This window comes from Phaseolus vulgaris, chromosome 9, assembly GCF_051622355.1.
Source record: "Phaseolus vulgaris cultivar YP4 chromosome 9, ASM5162235v1, whole genome shotgun sequence".
Taxonomy (NCBI): Eukaryota; Viridiplantae; Streptophyta; class Magnoliopsida; order Fabales; family Fabaceae; genus Phaseolus; species Phaseolus vulgaris.
In genome coordinates, this window is record NC_143506.1 from 18,883,597 (window position 1) to 18,902,003 (window position 18,407).

General features: G+C 30.5%; 1 protein-coding gene across 2 annotated transcripts; it reads right to left on the reverse strand.

Annotated features, from left to right (window-relative positions):
• Positions 1-8,426: 8,426 nt before the first annotated feature.
• On the reverse strand, positions 8,427-13,772 carry LOC137822788 (carotenoid 9,10(9',10')-cleavage dioxygenase 1). 2 transcript variants are annotated; one of them, XM_068627786.2, is made up of 13 exons: positions 13,549-13,772; positions 13,306-13,443; positions 13,097-13,199; positions 11,648-11,907; positions 10,920-11,099; positions 10,752-10,830; positions 10,559-10,640; positions 9,960-10,022; positions 9,720-9,858; positions 9,351-9,603; positions 9,175-9,239; positions 8,944-9,108; positions 8,427-8,857 (listed from the first exon to the last, which is right to left on the reverse strand). In XM_068627786.2, the coding sequence occupies exons 1-13, from the start codon at positions 13,657-13,659 to the stop codon at positions 8,705-8,707; spliced, it is 1,791 nt and encodes a 596-aa protein (XP_068483887.1). In that variant the 5' UTR covers positions 13,660-13,772; the 3' UTR covers positions 8,427-8,704. The 2 variants fall into 2 exon arrangements, 1 of the variants encoding a protein (XP_068483887.1); XR_016515862.1 differs by lacking the exon at positions 9,175-9,239.
• Positions 13,773-18,407: the final 4,635 nt, after the last annotated feature.

Sequence of the window (18,407 nt, forward strand, 5' to 3'; positions counted from 1 at the left end):
TGTATAATACTAATAAATAATAAATAGAAATATTTAATAATATTCAATACAAATAACTATACAAGAATAAAATGTTAAAAAAATTATACATATTGTGAGGGGGATCAACCTATATTTTAATACACATGAACTAAAAATTAGAGAAAATATAACTCACCCACATGTTCATAACAATAATAATGGAGTATAGTCTTCTGACGTTACTAGTACATACATAAATATTCTGACGAAACTGTATAACTTATAATGAGACTGTTACTCAGGTCAAATTGATACAGTAATTATAAAAATAAATAAATTTAATATATAATTATAATAGTGTAAAAAATAAGACTGCTTTAATTTTAATTAAATTGTTGTATTTCTTGTATCTTTCTACCTGCATATGGAGCTTTCTCTGGGATTGGAATATTCCTCTCCAAGTTGCGTTTTTCAATTTTGATGTTTTGTTGACACTCTCTATATCAACTAACATAAACTTGACATCGCAGACGTGATATTGGATGAGGATGTGACAGTGAAATTTGTTGTAATTTTGTGGGAGTGATGTGACAGTTTTGTAAGAGCATAAGAGTTTAGCGTTTGAGTGCAGGTGCGGAAGTGGAAGCGAGAAAGTTTTGAACAAAAGGGAAGGTCGAACGAAAGGGAGAAAGAAGCAGCGACTTCGTCGGAGGGAGGGAGAAAAAAGCAACGGGAAACACATATATTACACCGGTTAGATGGCTTAACCGGTATAATATGGGCCATGTATTACAGCCACCCTATCATAATTGGTTACCCAACCACATGTTCTAGCACAAGCAAAACTAACACTACAAGAAAATCATGAAATAGAAACCAATTTTAGAAAAAAAAAATAATTAGTTGCTAATAGAGACTAAATTAGAAACAATTTTAGAGACTAAATTTTTTTTTTGATTTCTAAAATAGTTTATATTATTGTTAAATGGTTTCTAAATTGGTATGTAATTAACAACCAATGTTTTTGCTACCAAATTTAGAAACTAAATAATTGGTAGTTAAAACCTTGGTAGCTAATTATATACCAATTTAGAAACCATTTAACAATAATAGAAACTAATTTAGAAACCAATTTCTTTTTAGTTTCTAAAATGGTATCTAATTTAGTTACTATAGTAACTAGTTATTTTTTATATCTCAAATTGGTTTCTATTTCATGTTTTTCTTGTAGTGTAGTTACTCGTGTGCTCGTAAGTGATTACTTTTGTGACGTTTATAGCCACCCACTCTTCATGAAAAAAAATTCAAAAAGTTTTTGAATATGGGTCATATATTACACCGGTTGGATGGTTTAACCGGTGTAATATGGGTCATATATTACACCCATGGCAGAACTGGATACCGACCCTTCCAGAACTGGTTACCCAACCACAAGTTCCTCCACATGTACTGGCACACGCAAAACTGGTTAGTCGTGTGTCTGTAAGTGGTTACTTATGTGACGTTTATGGTCACTCACTCTTCATGAAAAAAAATTCAAAATTCTTTTTTAATAAGGGTCATATATTACACCGGTTAGATGATTTAACCGATGTAATATAGGTCATATATTACACCCATGGCAGAACTTGATACACATCCTATCAAAATTGGTTACCCAATCACAGATTCTTTCACATATACTGACACATGCAAAAATGGTTACCCGGTTGTCTGTAAGTGATTACTTATGTGACGTTTATGACCACAAACTTTTCATGAAAAAAATTCTAAAAGCTTTTGAATATGGGTCATATATTACACCGGTTAGATGATTTAACCAATGTAATATGTTCTTTTTACCCTATTTTAAAGTTCGCGCCTCACTGCTTATTCGCGTTACTACCATATTTTAAATTTATCACGTCATTGTCACATCTGAAGTGTCAAATATGTGTTACTGTCAAACGGTGTCAATATATCGAAACTCTTATAAAAAAACAATCCATTTCCCATTTCTATCTAATATATATAAAGTTTTATATTATGAACTCATGGGATTAAAATTTTAAAATATATATAATATCTAAACATCAATAACTTTTTACCAAGTATACATATTTGTCGATGAAAATAATAAAGAAAAAGTTTTTTTTTTTATAAATTGAACTTTATATTCTTATAGTTTTATATATTTTTAATTCATTCTCAAACTTTTTCAATAAATTCCTTTATGTTATATGCTTATTAAAGGTTAAATAGAGAAGTGTACTTTTTTGGGTTATATATTTTTTAATTAGGATGTCACCCATTGGAATAATTTAATTGAATATATTGACAAAAGAGAGTATCTTAATATCAATGAAGTGGAATCAGAGTGTCACAGGAAATGATGGAATTGTGACTTCGTATACTTTATCTAAAAAATTATTTAAAAAAGTTTGCATATTCTTCTTAACCATAGATTAACATATATTATGACGAAAAATGCACGCGCTCCTCTCTCATGTGACAATGATGCATGTGCTTTTGGCTTATGTATTTATCATTGGTGTTTGTTTTCTCTTCCGAGTTAATATTGTGATGCTTCCCGTGTGGTTTGTTTGTTGGTTTGTTTGGATATGAGCTGTGTTTTGTTTTCTTATGTTTTCTACATCCAAAGAAGACAATTTTTTTTCTTGCATTAATTGGAAAGTATCTTATTTGCCACTTCATTGTTTCTAATAAGCACAAAAACGAATCAAATTAGAAAGTTAAAAACCAAGTTATTGAATGTAGTTATTGGATTTGGCTTTATTTGGTTTTTGTATAAGCCAAGATAATAAGCTAATCTACAAATAGTAATTAACAAAACTACTTTGGCTTATAATGTTGCTATAACCGTTCCTTCTGCTGCATAGTTCCGTGAGTGTATGCTTTTGGCAGCTGCAAAAGCAACGTTTTTGGATATGGAGTAGAAGGAGGAGGATACACTAAAGTGAAGGTTTAGAGTGATATTTTCTAGGAGGTTTTGTTGAAAAAATTCAGAATTAATTATCCTATTTGGGGTATTCTCTTTTTTCTCTTTATGTTCTTCTTCTTACTTGCTTAGACAAAGAATGAGATGAATATTTTTATCATAAAAAAATTAATGCTCATTACATTTATTTTTAATTTTTTTTATTATTTCCCATTATTATATATGTTATCATAATTATTATTAATGTTGAAAACAAACTGCATTGGAAGGGACTTGCTTGAGGTATCAAATAAGCTTTAACCACTACACTAGAAATTTTATTTTGTCATCTTATGATTTTTATTATACTTATTATCACTATTATTATTAATATTATAAATATTAATTATATATTTAGTTATTTTTTAAATAAATTTGAAATAAATTACATACAAATTTATCCGTATTTAACATTTTTAGTTATTTTTTAAATAAATTTAAAATAAGTTATCCGTATGTAACACTCTTTATTATTTTTAATTAAATTTGAAATAAATTACATACGAATTATATCCATATATAATAATTTCTGTTTTTTAAATTAAATTTTAAATATGTTATATACGGATAATATCCGTATGTAAATTGACTTTATATACGGATTTTTATTCATATGTAATAATCGGTATGTAATTCCAGATTTTCTTGTCGTGTACAATTTCAAAAAACTTTTGAATGACCATCATTGAATATATTTAATGGATTAGTTATCAATATTCATTGGTCATAATCTTCCATTAAATTAAAGAGAAATTTCCAACAATTCTCTTCCTTCCTCCTGACTTAATTTAGAGGTATCAATAGTTAATAATTAAACTTCTCCACAAAAATGTTACTTATATTGTCCCAGCTTTGGTTGCTCTGAGTGAAGCCATACAACTCACTCATGAGAACAAAGTAAATCTGCTGCTGTCATTAGGAAATGGAATAACAAAAAATTAGTTGGCTAATTAACAGTTTTAATGTTGTTAGTGAGGTTTATAATGTATAAACAAGTTCCTGTACTACTTGAGAAGACAGGAAAGATCTTGTTGGAGCTAAATGGTTTCAAGGTTTTTTAATTTGTCTTGGATATTGGATTATTTTTTTACTTCTTTTTATCAATAAAAAATAAAATAAAATTAACAAGAACATTTTTAGGAATGTTTTAACCTTGGTACAATAATCAATAATCACATAAAAATTAAGACATTCAAGATAACAAAACCAAACAAAGAACATAATCTGGTTTTGGTTTGCCATGGTTGCTGCAAAATTATGCAGAAAAATTGTCTGAAAAGTGCTTAAAACCCTTTTAATTTGCCATGGTTGCTACTAAAAAAATTTGAAAAACCAATGGATACTGGGTTATGCTACTGCTAGAGTAATGGTAGAACGGTTAAAGAAGCCTAAACAAGCTAGACTTTGTCCTTAGTTATCTTAGTTACACTACTACAAGAAAATATGAAATAAAAACTAATTTTTAGAGACCAAAATAATTAGTTGCAATAGTAACTAAATTAGAGACCATTTTAGAAACTAAAACAAAAATTGATTTTTAAATTAAGTTATATTATTGTTAAATAGTTTCTAAATTAGTATCTAATTAGCAACAAAGGTTTTTAGAAACTAAATATTTGGTAGTTAAAACCTTGGTTGCTAATTATATACCAATTTAGAAACTAACAATAATAAAAAGAAACTAATTTTTGTTTTAGTTTCTAAAATGGTATCTAATTTAGTTATTATTGCAACTAATTATTTTGGTTTCTAAAAATTGGTTTCGATTTGATGATTTTCTTGTAGTGTTATGTAAGATACTCTTGAGTTTCTCATTCTTTTGTATAAAGATTGATTCGTCTTTAAAGTATCTTTTTGTTTATTTATCATTTTTTTTATAAACATCGAGATATTTTGATAAAAAAAATAATGTTACTATAACCAAGTTAATATATTAAAAATATATGCTATTCTCCAAGCATCATGTTGATGAAGACAACTGCTAGAATTTGAAACTCATTAAACTGATCTCAATTTAGAATTATTATACTAGTTTAAAGGACAATGCAAAGTAATTATTTTAACACAAGTAGTGGTTATTCTAAAACAAAATTGTCTTTTGCCATGGTTCTCTTAATTCTAGTCAATTGATGGATATTATTAAAGTACAGTAATGGTTTTGGAAGCATGTTTTTGTAAGAAAATAAATGTTTTGTCCTTTTCGGATTGTTTGTATTTTTGTTGAAAAATAATTTCTTTGGTGTAGATATAAAATGGGCATGTCTAGAAGCAATAAATAAACAATAAAAAATAGAAAAAAATAAAATATTGATACTGAAAATCTTCAATCTTTTCAATTAAGAATTTAAAACTCACCGTCCTACTCCAGAAAATGTGAAACTATGAAAATAAGATTACAATATTTATTTCTCTCACTCGAAAGGTAACACTTAATCTTACTCGACAAATGATGTAATACAATATTTTCTTTATAATCTCTCACTAGTATTTATAATCTCACACTATAGTGAATATTAACTTTGTCTTATATTTTCTATGTTGTTCTTCTCACTTGCATATTAATTAAGAAAGAATTTCGATGAAAAATTGTACTTTACACTTTCAATAAAAATTCCACTCACTTAACAACTATTTAACAATATAATAATATACATTGCTATTTTAAGTTAAAAATAAAATAAATCTAATTAAAATTTTAATATTATAAATTGTATAATGGATGTATTTTAATTTATGGATGTGAAACTATCATCTTTTTTGACAACTTGAGGTTATTGTTAAGAATAAAAAGGAAAAAATAAAAAAAGTCATTGTTTGGCTCTTAATAAGTTGCTTTGAAGTCAACATCAACGTTGTGGGTTAACATACAATACAATGTCACCCTGTATATATTTTACTGTTGTTTCGTATATATTCTCCACTTCTTTTTGCCCTCTGTAGAGAGCAAAGAATCTTCTTATAGATGCGAAAATAGCAACAACAAAAAAATAAATGTTTCGAGAAGGAGTTAAAATAAAGCTCAAAACACTTATTTTAAATGTCGGTGTCGAATACACGTATTCGACACTGACACTCATAGAATAATATCCGTGAAATGTTCAATTCAAAGAATTTTTTACAATTTTAACACGATTTTAACACAATTTAAAAAAAAATACATTAATTTTTTAAAACTCAAACTTATTGTATGAATTTTTATTATGATTATAAAAATAAAAAACAAATCTTTTTGAACCAATTATGAAAAATATCTTTTTGCTCCAAAAAAATATCTGGAACATACTTGTACACATAAATCTTTATTGTCAATTTATATAATTTATAATTATATAAATATAGATCCGTGTTTCCATATTCATATATCATATACGTATGTCCGTGTCAGTGTCTATGCTACATAGGTTAAATACTTCAGATTGTTGGTATCAAAGAGATATTATATATTTTTATAAAAATTAATTAAATGCGCTAAGTGACATGTAAACGTCCTCCTCCTCCCCTGTTTGACTGTTATAATCTATCACATACGTTGATTTCAAGTTGTATTCCAAATTTCTCTCTCTTCTATTCTCATTCATATGAATTCCCTATGTGTAACTTGTTTATTTGCCTAGAAAATTCTTCCACCATTGATTATAAGATTGAAGTAAGTAACTACGATAAAAAAAATACATTTTATTTACATGGCATGTGATGCGTTCATTTGAAATATAATACCCTTCATTTTCAAAATAATTGAATGGTTAATTTAATATTCAGATTTCATTAAAAGAAAATCCTTAAATAAAAATTAATTAGTTGTTATATTGACTAAATTAGATACTATTTTAAAAAGTAAAACAGTTATTGGTTCATAAATTAGTTTCTATTATTAATAAATAGTTTCTAAATTTGTATCTAATTTACTAATGTTTTTGCTACCAAATTTAGAATCCTAATTAGATACAAATTTATAAACTATTTATCAATAATAAAAAACTAATTTAAAAATCAATCATTTTTTTAGTCTCTAAGATAATATCTAATTTAGTCAATATAATAACTAATTATTTTTAATCTTTAAAGTTAGTTTCTATTTAATGATTTTCTAGTAGTGTTTCCCACTTTTTTTTATCCTATTTTCTATTTTCTTTTCTTTTTTCTTTCCTCTAAAAGCATACTTTCATTCTCATTTCTCTTTATCTTTTTTATGTTTTGATTAATCTTTGTGGAACTCTAATTTGAACTTTGTCTTATGAAATTGTAATTGAAGTTTGTGACTAGATGGAAGGGAAGAAATTAACAAAAGGGATTCTGGGCACCATCACAATAATCGGTAATTTTCTTTGTGAAACACTAATTTGACATTTTCTTCAAAGCAGTTAAGAAAGCGGTTTTTTAATTTTAAAAATTTATTTTATTTATTATTTGTTAGATGTGGACTACTTTATTCAGAGAGAGTGGAGAAATTGGTAGGTTGTTGTTCTAGACTTATTTTTTTTTTTCAATTGCTATAATGTTTTGAATTTATAAAATTTGTGTGGGTTTACACGGAGTGTTTTTAATCTGATTGATTATGACATGATGCTTCTTAATACTTTTTTAATTTTCAATTTGATTCAAATTAATCACGAAACAGTTTGATTTTGAGTTTGGTCTATTTGTTTTGGAAACTGCTTTTTTTTTTCTTCTCTATTTTTAAAATTAAAAATATTTGTAAATTTACCATATATAACTAATATGTTGACTACATTTCCTTCCCAATACATCAATAGAGTAGGTGCACTTAATTTATATGTCTTCTCATGTATATTCATATTTATTAAAATATACTATAATAATAATAATATTTATTCAAATTTTAATATTAAATATATATATATATAAATGATCAAAATAGAGAATGCATATAAGAGAATTTAAAAATAAAATAAAAAGTATTAAAATATTAATTTATTATTATGTAAGGTGTATGTTTTCCCTGATTATGGTGTTAATATATTACCTTCCTAACCGTTACTATCCAATGATATTTAAAATTTTACCTTAATAATATATGCTGTATTTAATAATACATAAAATATAAGTTATTATAAAACTTCAAATTTGGTTTAAAAAATGTACATATTATAGTTTATATTAATTCTGTCCTTAGTTTGGGCCAGTATTATATAACATTGCCGAATGAAACATATTTCCAAATCATTACAGAAATAAGGTAGAATATATTCGTAGCCTACAAATCAACAAGATCATGAGATATTTCAGCAAATGGATGTAGCCTACACTGATATGAGTGTGACTGTGGAAAGCTAGATTGTGATGGAAAAAAAGATTATAAGCTTCATAAAATCAGTTTTTGTTTCAGTTTAAGATACATAAAAATCCCCAGATACATAAAATCATTCACCGACAACATGATCAGATTGCCACGGTCTGCAAATGCTTCTTCGAGGTTTTTTTTCTTGGTCTACCATGATATAATCCAACTTGAACTGTTTAAACAGTCTAACAAAAAGCAAAAATCATATTTTGACACCCTCTATAATTTAAACATTCAGTTCATAATTTGATTTTAATAATTTAGTAATATGCAGATCATTTGTGCACAAAATATGTATAGACACATCTACAAGAAAGCATCTTCACTGCGAACCATAAGAGGAAATGGATATTGCAAGTAGAGATCTATGAACATGATGTAATAGATACAAAATTAAGACTTTACTTGGCGTTACTGTATTTGGCAGCTTGGATGGAGGAAAATTTTTGGAGAAATACAGGTTTTTAAGGCGCTTGTTGGTGATACACACTGTTGTGCTCCTGTGCCTGAAACGAATTTTGCATGAAAGCTCCATGAAACCCATATGGTACTCTGCGAGGCATGGTAATTTTGGTAACCATTTCACCACAAAACTTCTTTGCATCGATTATATGAACCTGAAAGAAAAGTGGATAAGAGGTGATTAGTGTATGTGTAATACTCAGCAAGACCCATCATAGGCTAAGGAGTAATATCAACTCACTTCTGATATGTTAGTATCTTCATTGTGAACAAAAGCTATGATCCAACCGTCATCTTCTTCAAGACCCCCTTCTCTGGGGACAAAGGCAGCCCCACTGCAAAATGTGTTCTTCTCAAACATATGGCACTCCACTCTTATAGGCTCTTCAGGTTGCTCTTTGACTCCCTGAATCACAAAATCCAAGTTATGAAATTGATATCAGTAAAACGTGTTGTGCAAGCATTCTCTTACCATGGAGAACTCTGTACATGATCCTTCAACGTAGAGTTTTGCTAAGCCTCCATATTTTGGCGCGTCTAAATGACCCAATGACATAGTCATGTTATAGAACGTTTATATAACAAATATGAAAGGCTATTTATAATTCTTGAGGGGAAAAAAAGACAAGAAAATCTTCAATAATGTACCTTGAGTAGAGCTTGCAATTGGATCGACTACTTGGGTGTATGCATATCTATTCCTCACTCCTATGAAGTTTCCATTGATCACAGGAAAATCCATATAAACTACGTTGGCTCCACAGATATCTTTCTCCTTGACTTCTCCAGTGTGCATATTCAATCGCCATTCGTAACAGCGAGATAACCACTCGTATTCCTTCAAACTTAGGACAGGTCCAGGAATTAGTGAATCTAGAGATCTGCAACCCCTCACCACAACCTGTTGATACACATTCATTTATATTTTCAAAATCTTTTCGCACCCCTTTTGATCACAAATCTAATAATTTCTTTTAGTGCATGTTTGGTTACACACAAGAGATTCATATAACTTGCCTCGTGCCCATCCTCAAAAGAGTTGATAATGTGAAAAGTGCAATTAGGTTCCACCTCAAACCATTTGATTGAGTTGGCATCACCATAGCGTGGCAGTATCCCAATCCTTGCGTATTCTTCCTTATTGTACTTTATTAATCTACACGCAGACAAGAGATACTCAGTTAAGGATATTTTTGTATAACTTCATCGTAGATTAAATTGAAGGCATGATCTCTCATACAAATGAGATGCACTCACTGGCCTCCTCTAAGAACTCTGTTTAGATCAATAGTTAGAGGAAAATCCATGATCACATTGTACCTGAAAAACACAAACCCACAAAATACATATTTTATAATGCAGATTTTAAATAATAATTAACTCCAAGGGATAAGTCTGCATGTTATGGCCTCCTATTGCTTGGTTTCTGTGTTTTTTTAGTGCTGCAAGTATGCCTCTATTGAACACACAACGCACGTTAACATTGGAGTTGGCACCTCATATTCTTGTGCTGTTACAATACTGTTGCTATAGGCTGGCTTCAACATACTACAGATTGAGAATCTGCAGTTTTTTTAGTGCAGATCTACCCTTTTACTTTGGCCATTCTGTTTTTGTAAAAGCTCTGACTGAAGGGTGTGTACCTTATCAGGTGTTTTTGAGTAATCAAACTCTAGCTGAAGGGCAGGGTGTTTATGAATGTAGTGCTTTTTGATATATTTTTGTGTTAACATGGGAACCATTCTCAATTGAGGTAGGTTTTTTTGGTAGAATTACTTGGAAATATATGTATATGGGTGGATCACCCCAGTTTTTATTGCTGATAAAAAAACTAGCACAATAGTCAGCAATGCTACCTCTTTGTAACACCAATGTCATGACAAAGAGTGGACCTATTGAGTTGGAGGTCAACTTTTCGAACCAATTTCTCTCCATCAGCTGAAAAAGGAGAGGAAAAGAAGCATGTACTTAAAATCTCAGATATTACTCACTACTGCAAGCAACTAATGAATACACTTTGTTTCTTTACTTTTACAATACAAGGAATACCAGAAATAATCCCAGCAACTGCAAAAGGTTTGGTTGCTGCAACTCCTAATGTAACTAGCTCCCCCGTATCTGGAGCCTTCTGTGATAGAACATCAAAGAATTTGAGAGCAAGAATACAATTTAGAGTGCTAAAACTATTGATTTGTTGATATGCATAAAAAGAAAAACCTTTGGATGACTGGTAAAAGGACGATCCCAGGCGCCATTGACATCCCAATTTCTTAAAGTTTTTAGTGTGAAGATATCAATCTCTTGAGGAATGTGATTTTCTGCAACCGAGTAAAACTTGCCAGAATGCTCAAACACATTGGTGTTGCTGATGTACTTGTTTGCTTTGCCAAATCGCAACTGTTAAATCCACAAAATCTACAAGATGTCACTAATTGTGGCATGCCAATATTTGATATTGTGTTTTTTTCTAACTGCACATAAATGCAACTAACTGCATAAATGCAAAGATAATGAATATCTTTTTCTGTTTGTTTCACTTAATATATTTTCCTATTTCAGTATTTTATTTCCTTCATTTCTTTGTTTACCTTTTATTCCATAACATCAATAATTAAATGCGTCCAAAATTTCATCAAATTGTTGCTTGATTCTTCATACTACTACGAAGTGAACTTTAAGCCTAACTCAACCCCATAAAATCGACTCATAAGATTGAGGTTTGCACCTACTTATATACAATGAAAGACTTTAATCTCTAGTCCATGTTAGATTTCCAACACTTCACAAATGAGTTTGATAATTAGACATGTAAATGCATGAATGTTGAGAAGAAACAAGCTTTCTATGTGTACTACTGCCAAATTTTAGTGAGATCCTCATTATATTATTTCTTGCAAGCAAGTGTACTTTAGTGTGCTAAGAATCATAACAACTAGTAGGCTGACCCAGTTTAGCAGATAAGCAGACAAAATGGCGAGTGAGTCGCCTTCAATGGCCGGTAGAAACGATGGTTTGCTGAGTTGCTTTTCAATCTTGTATGTATCGGTTTCAACGTGCTTGTTGTTGTAAAGGACCTTCCACCTCCCTTCACTTGACCTTTTAAAATAAATTGCGTGAAGCATTCCCTCTCCTTCCACCCAAATGTGACTTGACCTCCCAAAGATAGAATTTGTTGATTTTAACCCTCCAAAAAGTGGATTTGGTCCTGCAAAATATGTACCCATTAGCACTCTACACTGAACTTTAAAAATAGTTGGGTTGAATATATGACTTAGTTTTCTACATGTGTAGCAAAATCTCATATTAAGCGCAAATCCATAATATTTATACATGTAGATATCTTTAAGAGGTTTTACTTATAAAATTGAAACAGTGATCACAAGAATTAAATAATGAACTTAATCAGTAAATGAAAAGCAGACTTATCTGATGTTAATGGGGATTCTAGTATGCTCCTAGATTAACTAATTAATTAATCTAATCAAACAGTGACTTCCTATCTTACTGTACACTAGCCTTGACATTTTGATTATGTTGTATTGCAGCCTGCAACTGTAGCTTATGTCGTTTTCACTGTTTTCTCCGCAATCTTATTAGAAGAAGAATATAAGGACTGAAAGCAATGTAAAATTCTCATTTTTTCTCTCAGAAATGGAGTTTATAGAATTTATTGAATTATTAAGTACAAAGAAGGAAAAATGCCAAGGAGTCTAAGTTTTTTTTTACCAATAAAATGATATAATATGTACAGAAAACTTTGATACTCCAACTCTTATATCTTTTTATGAAAAGACAATAAACTTAACTTAATCTTATAAAATCTAAGAGTTAAATTTATATTTATATATATCAAATATCTTTGCCTTTCAATCCAACACAAAGAAAAAGTTATCCTAATCAACCACTCCCAAAATAAGCACATGGGATCTTCAACCAACAAAGAAAAAGTTATCCTAATCAACCTCTTCCAAGATAAGCACATACTAGAAGCATATTCCTAAGAGAAAACAGCTTCAACATCCATATATTCCTCTAAGCCAGGTTGCTATTACAGGACACTACTTGGATCAAGAAACATCTACTCCAAAGTGTCTATTACAAAGAGGAAGACATCAACAAAAAAATTCAAAAGCATCTGATATTCAACTACCACCTGCAGCAGCACCACATACTTTCACTGCTAAACTAGGTTTCCGCTGACTTTTCATTCCAATACATAAATATTTTTTTCTCAGGATCTCCACACCATTTGTGTGTGCACATAATCTCGATCTGCAATAATATACATGCGTATAACTATGCTACATATAAACTTAGGGGCCTAGGGGGCTTATTTATTTATATATCGAAATGATGTTGAGTTAATAATACAAAAAGTTCAAAGGAATCCCCACCATTTCTAATATAGACACCCTCTGGAAAATCATCTGGAATTCGTCCTTGGATGCTGGTAACAAGTATGGCTTCACCCAACTCCTCCACCGGAGCAAAGTTACTCTGCACAGTTAATGGAACAATGTTGATTAGAGGCTTAAAAGAACCTATATATGTTGTGCTTTTTACATGAATGAAGCAGAAACACTTCCTTATCGTACATAGGTACCTGAGATGGAAGCAGCGGTTGGTCAACAAATTCAAAGAATGAATCTACGAAAGCCTCAAGCAATTTAGCTGCAGTGTCTGTGATAATCTTTTGAACATCAATTTGTAAAGGGACTCCAGGCAGAATTTTCTTGAGTGGCTACTCAATAAATCACACATTTACTTACAGTTAAAGTGGAAAAAGCAAACAAAAACCAATGTGTCGTAAGGGATACATACATACATAGTTAGATATTATGTTTACCTTAAAGGCAGGGAAGGGTGGAAGGTTGAAGTGAGGAGATTTGTCTGAGACATGGGAGGGTCTTTTCTGAATGGAGCAATTCAATGGGAATGCTTTATATGAAGTGGCCATGTATGTGTTGGTTAAAGTAGCTTGGTGCTTCTCACACTTTGGGTTAACTTCAACACATGTACCAAACTATGTCTAGAAAGCACTGGCATATCGTGGACATCTAAATATGGTGTACTGAAATTGAAATCTAGTGGGAATTTATATTTCTCTACCTAACGTGAGTTTATATTTTAGTAATAAATGCAGTAGTTATTATATATAATATATATCATAATGAGTTGTATTTTAAGTGAAGTGAGCAAGGTGTAAAAATGTGATTGAGCAATGGGCTCAGTGATGATAGCATTAGTGGTTCACTTCGATATAATAGGAACTCTAGAAGAGTTAATAATTAATAAGAAACTTTGGTTATGGTATCTAAATATATCATATTCAATGATACTCTTTCTTCTCCATTTAGAGAGTTACAAGTTGAGAAAGAATAATCATCTTTTGTTCATGTTTGTAGTTATCAAGTCTACCACAATTAATCCATATTTATTATTAGTTTTATTTAATAATGTAGACTCATGTGAGAAGGTGGATAAATTTTGAAAGATTGAATGTCACATGTCTTTCAGTATACAAATGTAAAAATAATATTTTCTATTAAGTTAGGTATCGTAAAATAATGATACAAAAATTTGGTTTTCTCATATTGAATAAAGGTAATAAGAATTATGGTTTTATTACAACAAGTGGTGATTTTCATTATTTAACTGTTAGGATTACAAATTTACAACTATTAGATTCTTGGATTAATATTTTATGAATGGTTTTCACTTATGGTTATATATTAAAATTTGAATGCCATACATGTATATATATATTCAATTTAACTAAGGTGGAGAACGGGTTCGTTTGGGAGGAGATCAAGTAAATCAGCTTTTAGAGACGATTTCTAATAGGAGGATGGAGTCAGAGATAGGGGATAAATGGGTCAGGAAGGATAGTGAGACAACCGTGTTTTCAGTCAAGTCTACTTACGGGTTATTAAAGGGAGAAGACGAAGAGGAAGATTCAAGATTTTACAAATCTTTCTAGGCGATTAAAGCGTTGCCTTCAGCTCATGTCAGAACTTGGAGGGTGATTGAAAACAAGGTAGCCTCCCAGGTAAATCTGAAAAGACGAGGGATATAGATTGAGAGTAATCTTTGCAGCTTATGCAGGTTATCAGAGGAGACAACAAATCATTTATTCTTCGGTTGCAAGGTTGCTTGGCTAATTTGGGACCTATGTTATGAATGGTTAGGAATGAATTCGGTTGATCTTATTGTTCTCGGGTCACATTTTGAACATTTAAAGATTTTGGATGCACCTAATTCAGTTAATCTTACTATGGGTAATATTTGGATAGCTTTGGTCAGTGAGATTTGGAGACACAGGAATAATTGTTTGTTTAAAGTAGGAGTGGTTGATCATATTGAAGTATTTTCTCTTGCACAGGTCAAAGTTTGGTCTTGGATCAAATCAAAGATACCGTTAGTGAGTTTCTCGTTCTCTGAATGATGTCTTTAACCCTTGGTATATATGTACTCGATTTAAGGTTGATGCGTTGTTTTATTCTTCAGTTATTAGTGTTGGGAAAGGAAGTAGATGATTAATCTGTGGATTTTAAATACGAAGGTAGAAAAGAACTTTTATCTTTTATTCTCTGTATGAGGGTTTGACCACCTTTAAGTCAACCGATTTAATTTAATTTATTGTCGATGAAAAAAATCAATTTAATTAAAAAACATTTTTTATTCTTATAATATAAGGTCTTTTAAATTTTATATTATATCAACCTATTTCAATAAATACTTTTTTATAAAATTCAGATATTAAATTCATAACTTTATATATGAACCTTACAATAAAAATGTCCTAAAGTTTCATTAACATATGTTGCTCATATGAAACACTTCTACACGTACACGTGTTTCATATATGTTCGCTGACTTGGTTTAATGAGAATTTCCCTCTATTATTTATTTATATTTTTTTATCAGCAATAGTTATTTATTTATATTTACTGTTCATGTATTTGATATTTTACGAAAGGTAAATTTAAATATCAGTTCATTAATAGTCTTATTTATTTATGTGCAATATTTGAATTACAATTAAGAATTTTTAAACTAATCTCATAGAAAATTAAATTGCATGTAATTTTTAGGTTACTCGTTCATGTTTTATTTGTGATAAATGTATTAATAATAATGATTTTTTTTATCGATAATAAAAAAATAAATAAATATGAACCATTTTAGGGGTGATTCAACCTTATGCATGAAACTCAACCTTTAATCTTCTCCTCTTATCTAAATTTGAGAAAAAAAATTACCTAAGATTTTCACTCATACACCTAAAAAGGGGAATCATGATATCATCCCAATGCAAACCAAATGATCAAGGTACCAATCAGAAAAGGAAAAATGCGCAGAATATGACTTGAATGTAACCTCAAGACCAAACTTTAAGTTGAACCAAAGCAAACACTTCCTTACCTTTAATTCTCCTTTAAAAATTACATTATTTATTTTACACTTCCAATACATTGATAATAATGATTATCATGGTTTAATCATATTTGAATGCTGAAAGTTTCAGTGGTTGAATTATATAATATATGATATGGAACATTTTTTGGAAAAGTGAAAATAAATAACATGCATAAGTGTGTTTAAGAAATTCATGATGCAATTTGTTTGAAGAATTATGGTTACATGTGAGAGATTTTTTAGAATTTGTATTTGTTATATAATAAGAGCCTATACTTTAATAATAAATATATTAGTTATTTATATTTACTGGATTGAATTATGTCCTAATGATTTTTACTATGGTGTTATGGAAGTATGCTTCTTGTAATGGATGTAAATGATGAAGAGGACGTTACCATTGGAGTAATTGTAGATAGGGATATTCAATTAATTAATAAGAAATGGGCTAATTAGGTTGAAATGGAGGATATTCTTACAAAGATGTATGGAAACAAAGTAAAAAATAAATAGAATAAAATACTTACCAAGTCAAGAACTAGATCCAAGAAACAAGAAAATTTTTGTGGAGATGAGAATCTAAGGATAGGAAAATAATATGGGTCAAAGGAGAGATGAATAGGAGGATCTATACATGGTAAAGGGAGCTTACACAAAACTGTAAGAAAGCAACACAGGAGAACCAATTGACTCCTTCACCTTACTATGGAATATAAAGGCATTAGCATCAACATAATACTATGCTTGGAAGGTTATATTAAATAAGGTAACCACAAAACAAAATTGGATGCAGAGGTGCAGGGAAATGTAACAAACCATTACACACTTATTCTTTGAGTGCAAGATAGCACTGTAGGTATGGAAAGCTTGTGATAAATGGGTAGGTGTAAACAATCATACAAAATTTGTTATTACTTAGTAATAATTTCCAATTTCATAGATAAATAAGCACTTATATATAGATTTTACTTAAAAATTATTATTCTTAAGTAAATTCTTAAGTAAAATCGAGTTATTCACAACTTTTTTATATATAACAATTGTTTTCGTCGGTTGATCTTGGTCAGACTAGGTGGTGAGCTCCACTTGATTTATCTTCAATGGATGCTTTAAGATGCTATTGCTTTGTGAAAGAAAGGGTTCTACCGATTGATCTCATTCCGACAATTAAGTCAGTGAGAACATTTGAACTATAAAATTTGTTTTAGTCTAAAGTATTCAGAAAAAAACATACCTTTACCCGGGGTCTTAAACCCTTTTTATAGACATTCCTTCAACAATTTTCATCAACCAAAATATTGTTTCAACAACAAGAATATAATCTCAACAACAAGCATATAATTTCAACAGTAAAACATTATGTTAACATGCACCTTTGTTTTTCGGGTGTTATGTCACATCATTGCTAACAACTTTCATTTGTATTTAAAAGATATATACACTTTAACTAATTCAGTTATTCCTTCTGTTATTTTTACTTTAATTATCTTTTACGTATAGGCTACCAATCATCTAGGTCTACCTCGTAACGTGCCATTGGGCCCACACCTGCCCCAGGCCGAGCTGGGTATAACTTCATCCAACCGAGCTTACTACGCTTAAGTACTTGCTTATCCGCTACCCTTGGCATGCTTAAGAGTTCTTTACAAGATACTCGGAATTTGGGTCTGATCTCCGTCTCCTCCCTGGCCTTTGTTTTAGGTTCATCCTTCTTGGCGACATACAAGACATACATCGGGTTCATTCTCTTTTCGATGGATGCCTCATTGCTCTTGATGGAACGATCTCGGCTATTTTCCTTGTGCCTGGGTTGCTTCGACCGTGAGCTGCCATTTTTCCTAAGCACGGCCTCTTCAACCTCGATATGGGCGGTAGCTCGTTCACGTACATCAAATAACGTCTCCCTCGGATTCCTTATTAGTTATTAGTGAATCGTTGAACGGGCTTGTTGTCATCCCTTGTACGAAAGGGACCACCACCATCTCTTCATCCTGGGTTCGAAGTCTTACTGAGACTGCACAAAATCTATTCAAGTATCCTTTTACCGACTCTCCTTCGCTTTGTCTGCCATTGAACATATCACACAATCATGGGGGGTTGACCTTGTTAGTCGAGAACCACTCTTTAAACAGTCTAGAGAATTGAGGGAAAGAGGTTATGTGTCCATCTAGGATCCTACTAAAGCATTGCAGGGTTGTCCCTGTGAATGTACCCTTGAGCATCTTACATCGAATTGCATCAGACCCCCTAGAGATGATCATTTGAGCCCTGAACGCCTTTAGATGA

Bases quoted from the DNA above. Each gene is read 5' to 3' on its own strand.
- LOC137822788 (XM_068627786.2), bottom strand. From the start codon at position 13,659: ATGGCCACTTCATATAAAGCATTCCCATTGAATTGCTCCATTCAGAAA. The intron at 13,444-13,548 runs GTAAACATAATA...TTTATTGAGTAG, and splicing joins CACCCTTCCCTGCCTTTAAG to CCACTCAAGAAAATTCTGCC. The intron at 8,858-8,943 runs GTGAGTTGATAT...CTTTTCTTTCAG, and splicing joins AAGATACTAACATATCAGAA to GTTCATATAATCGATGCAAA.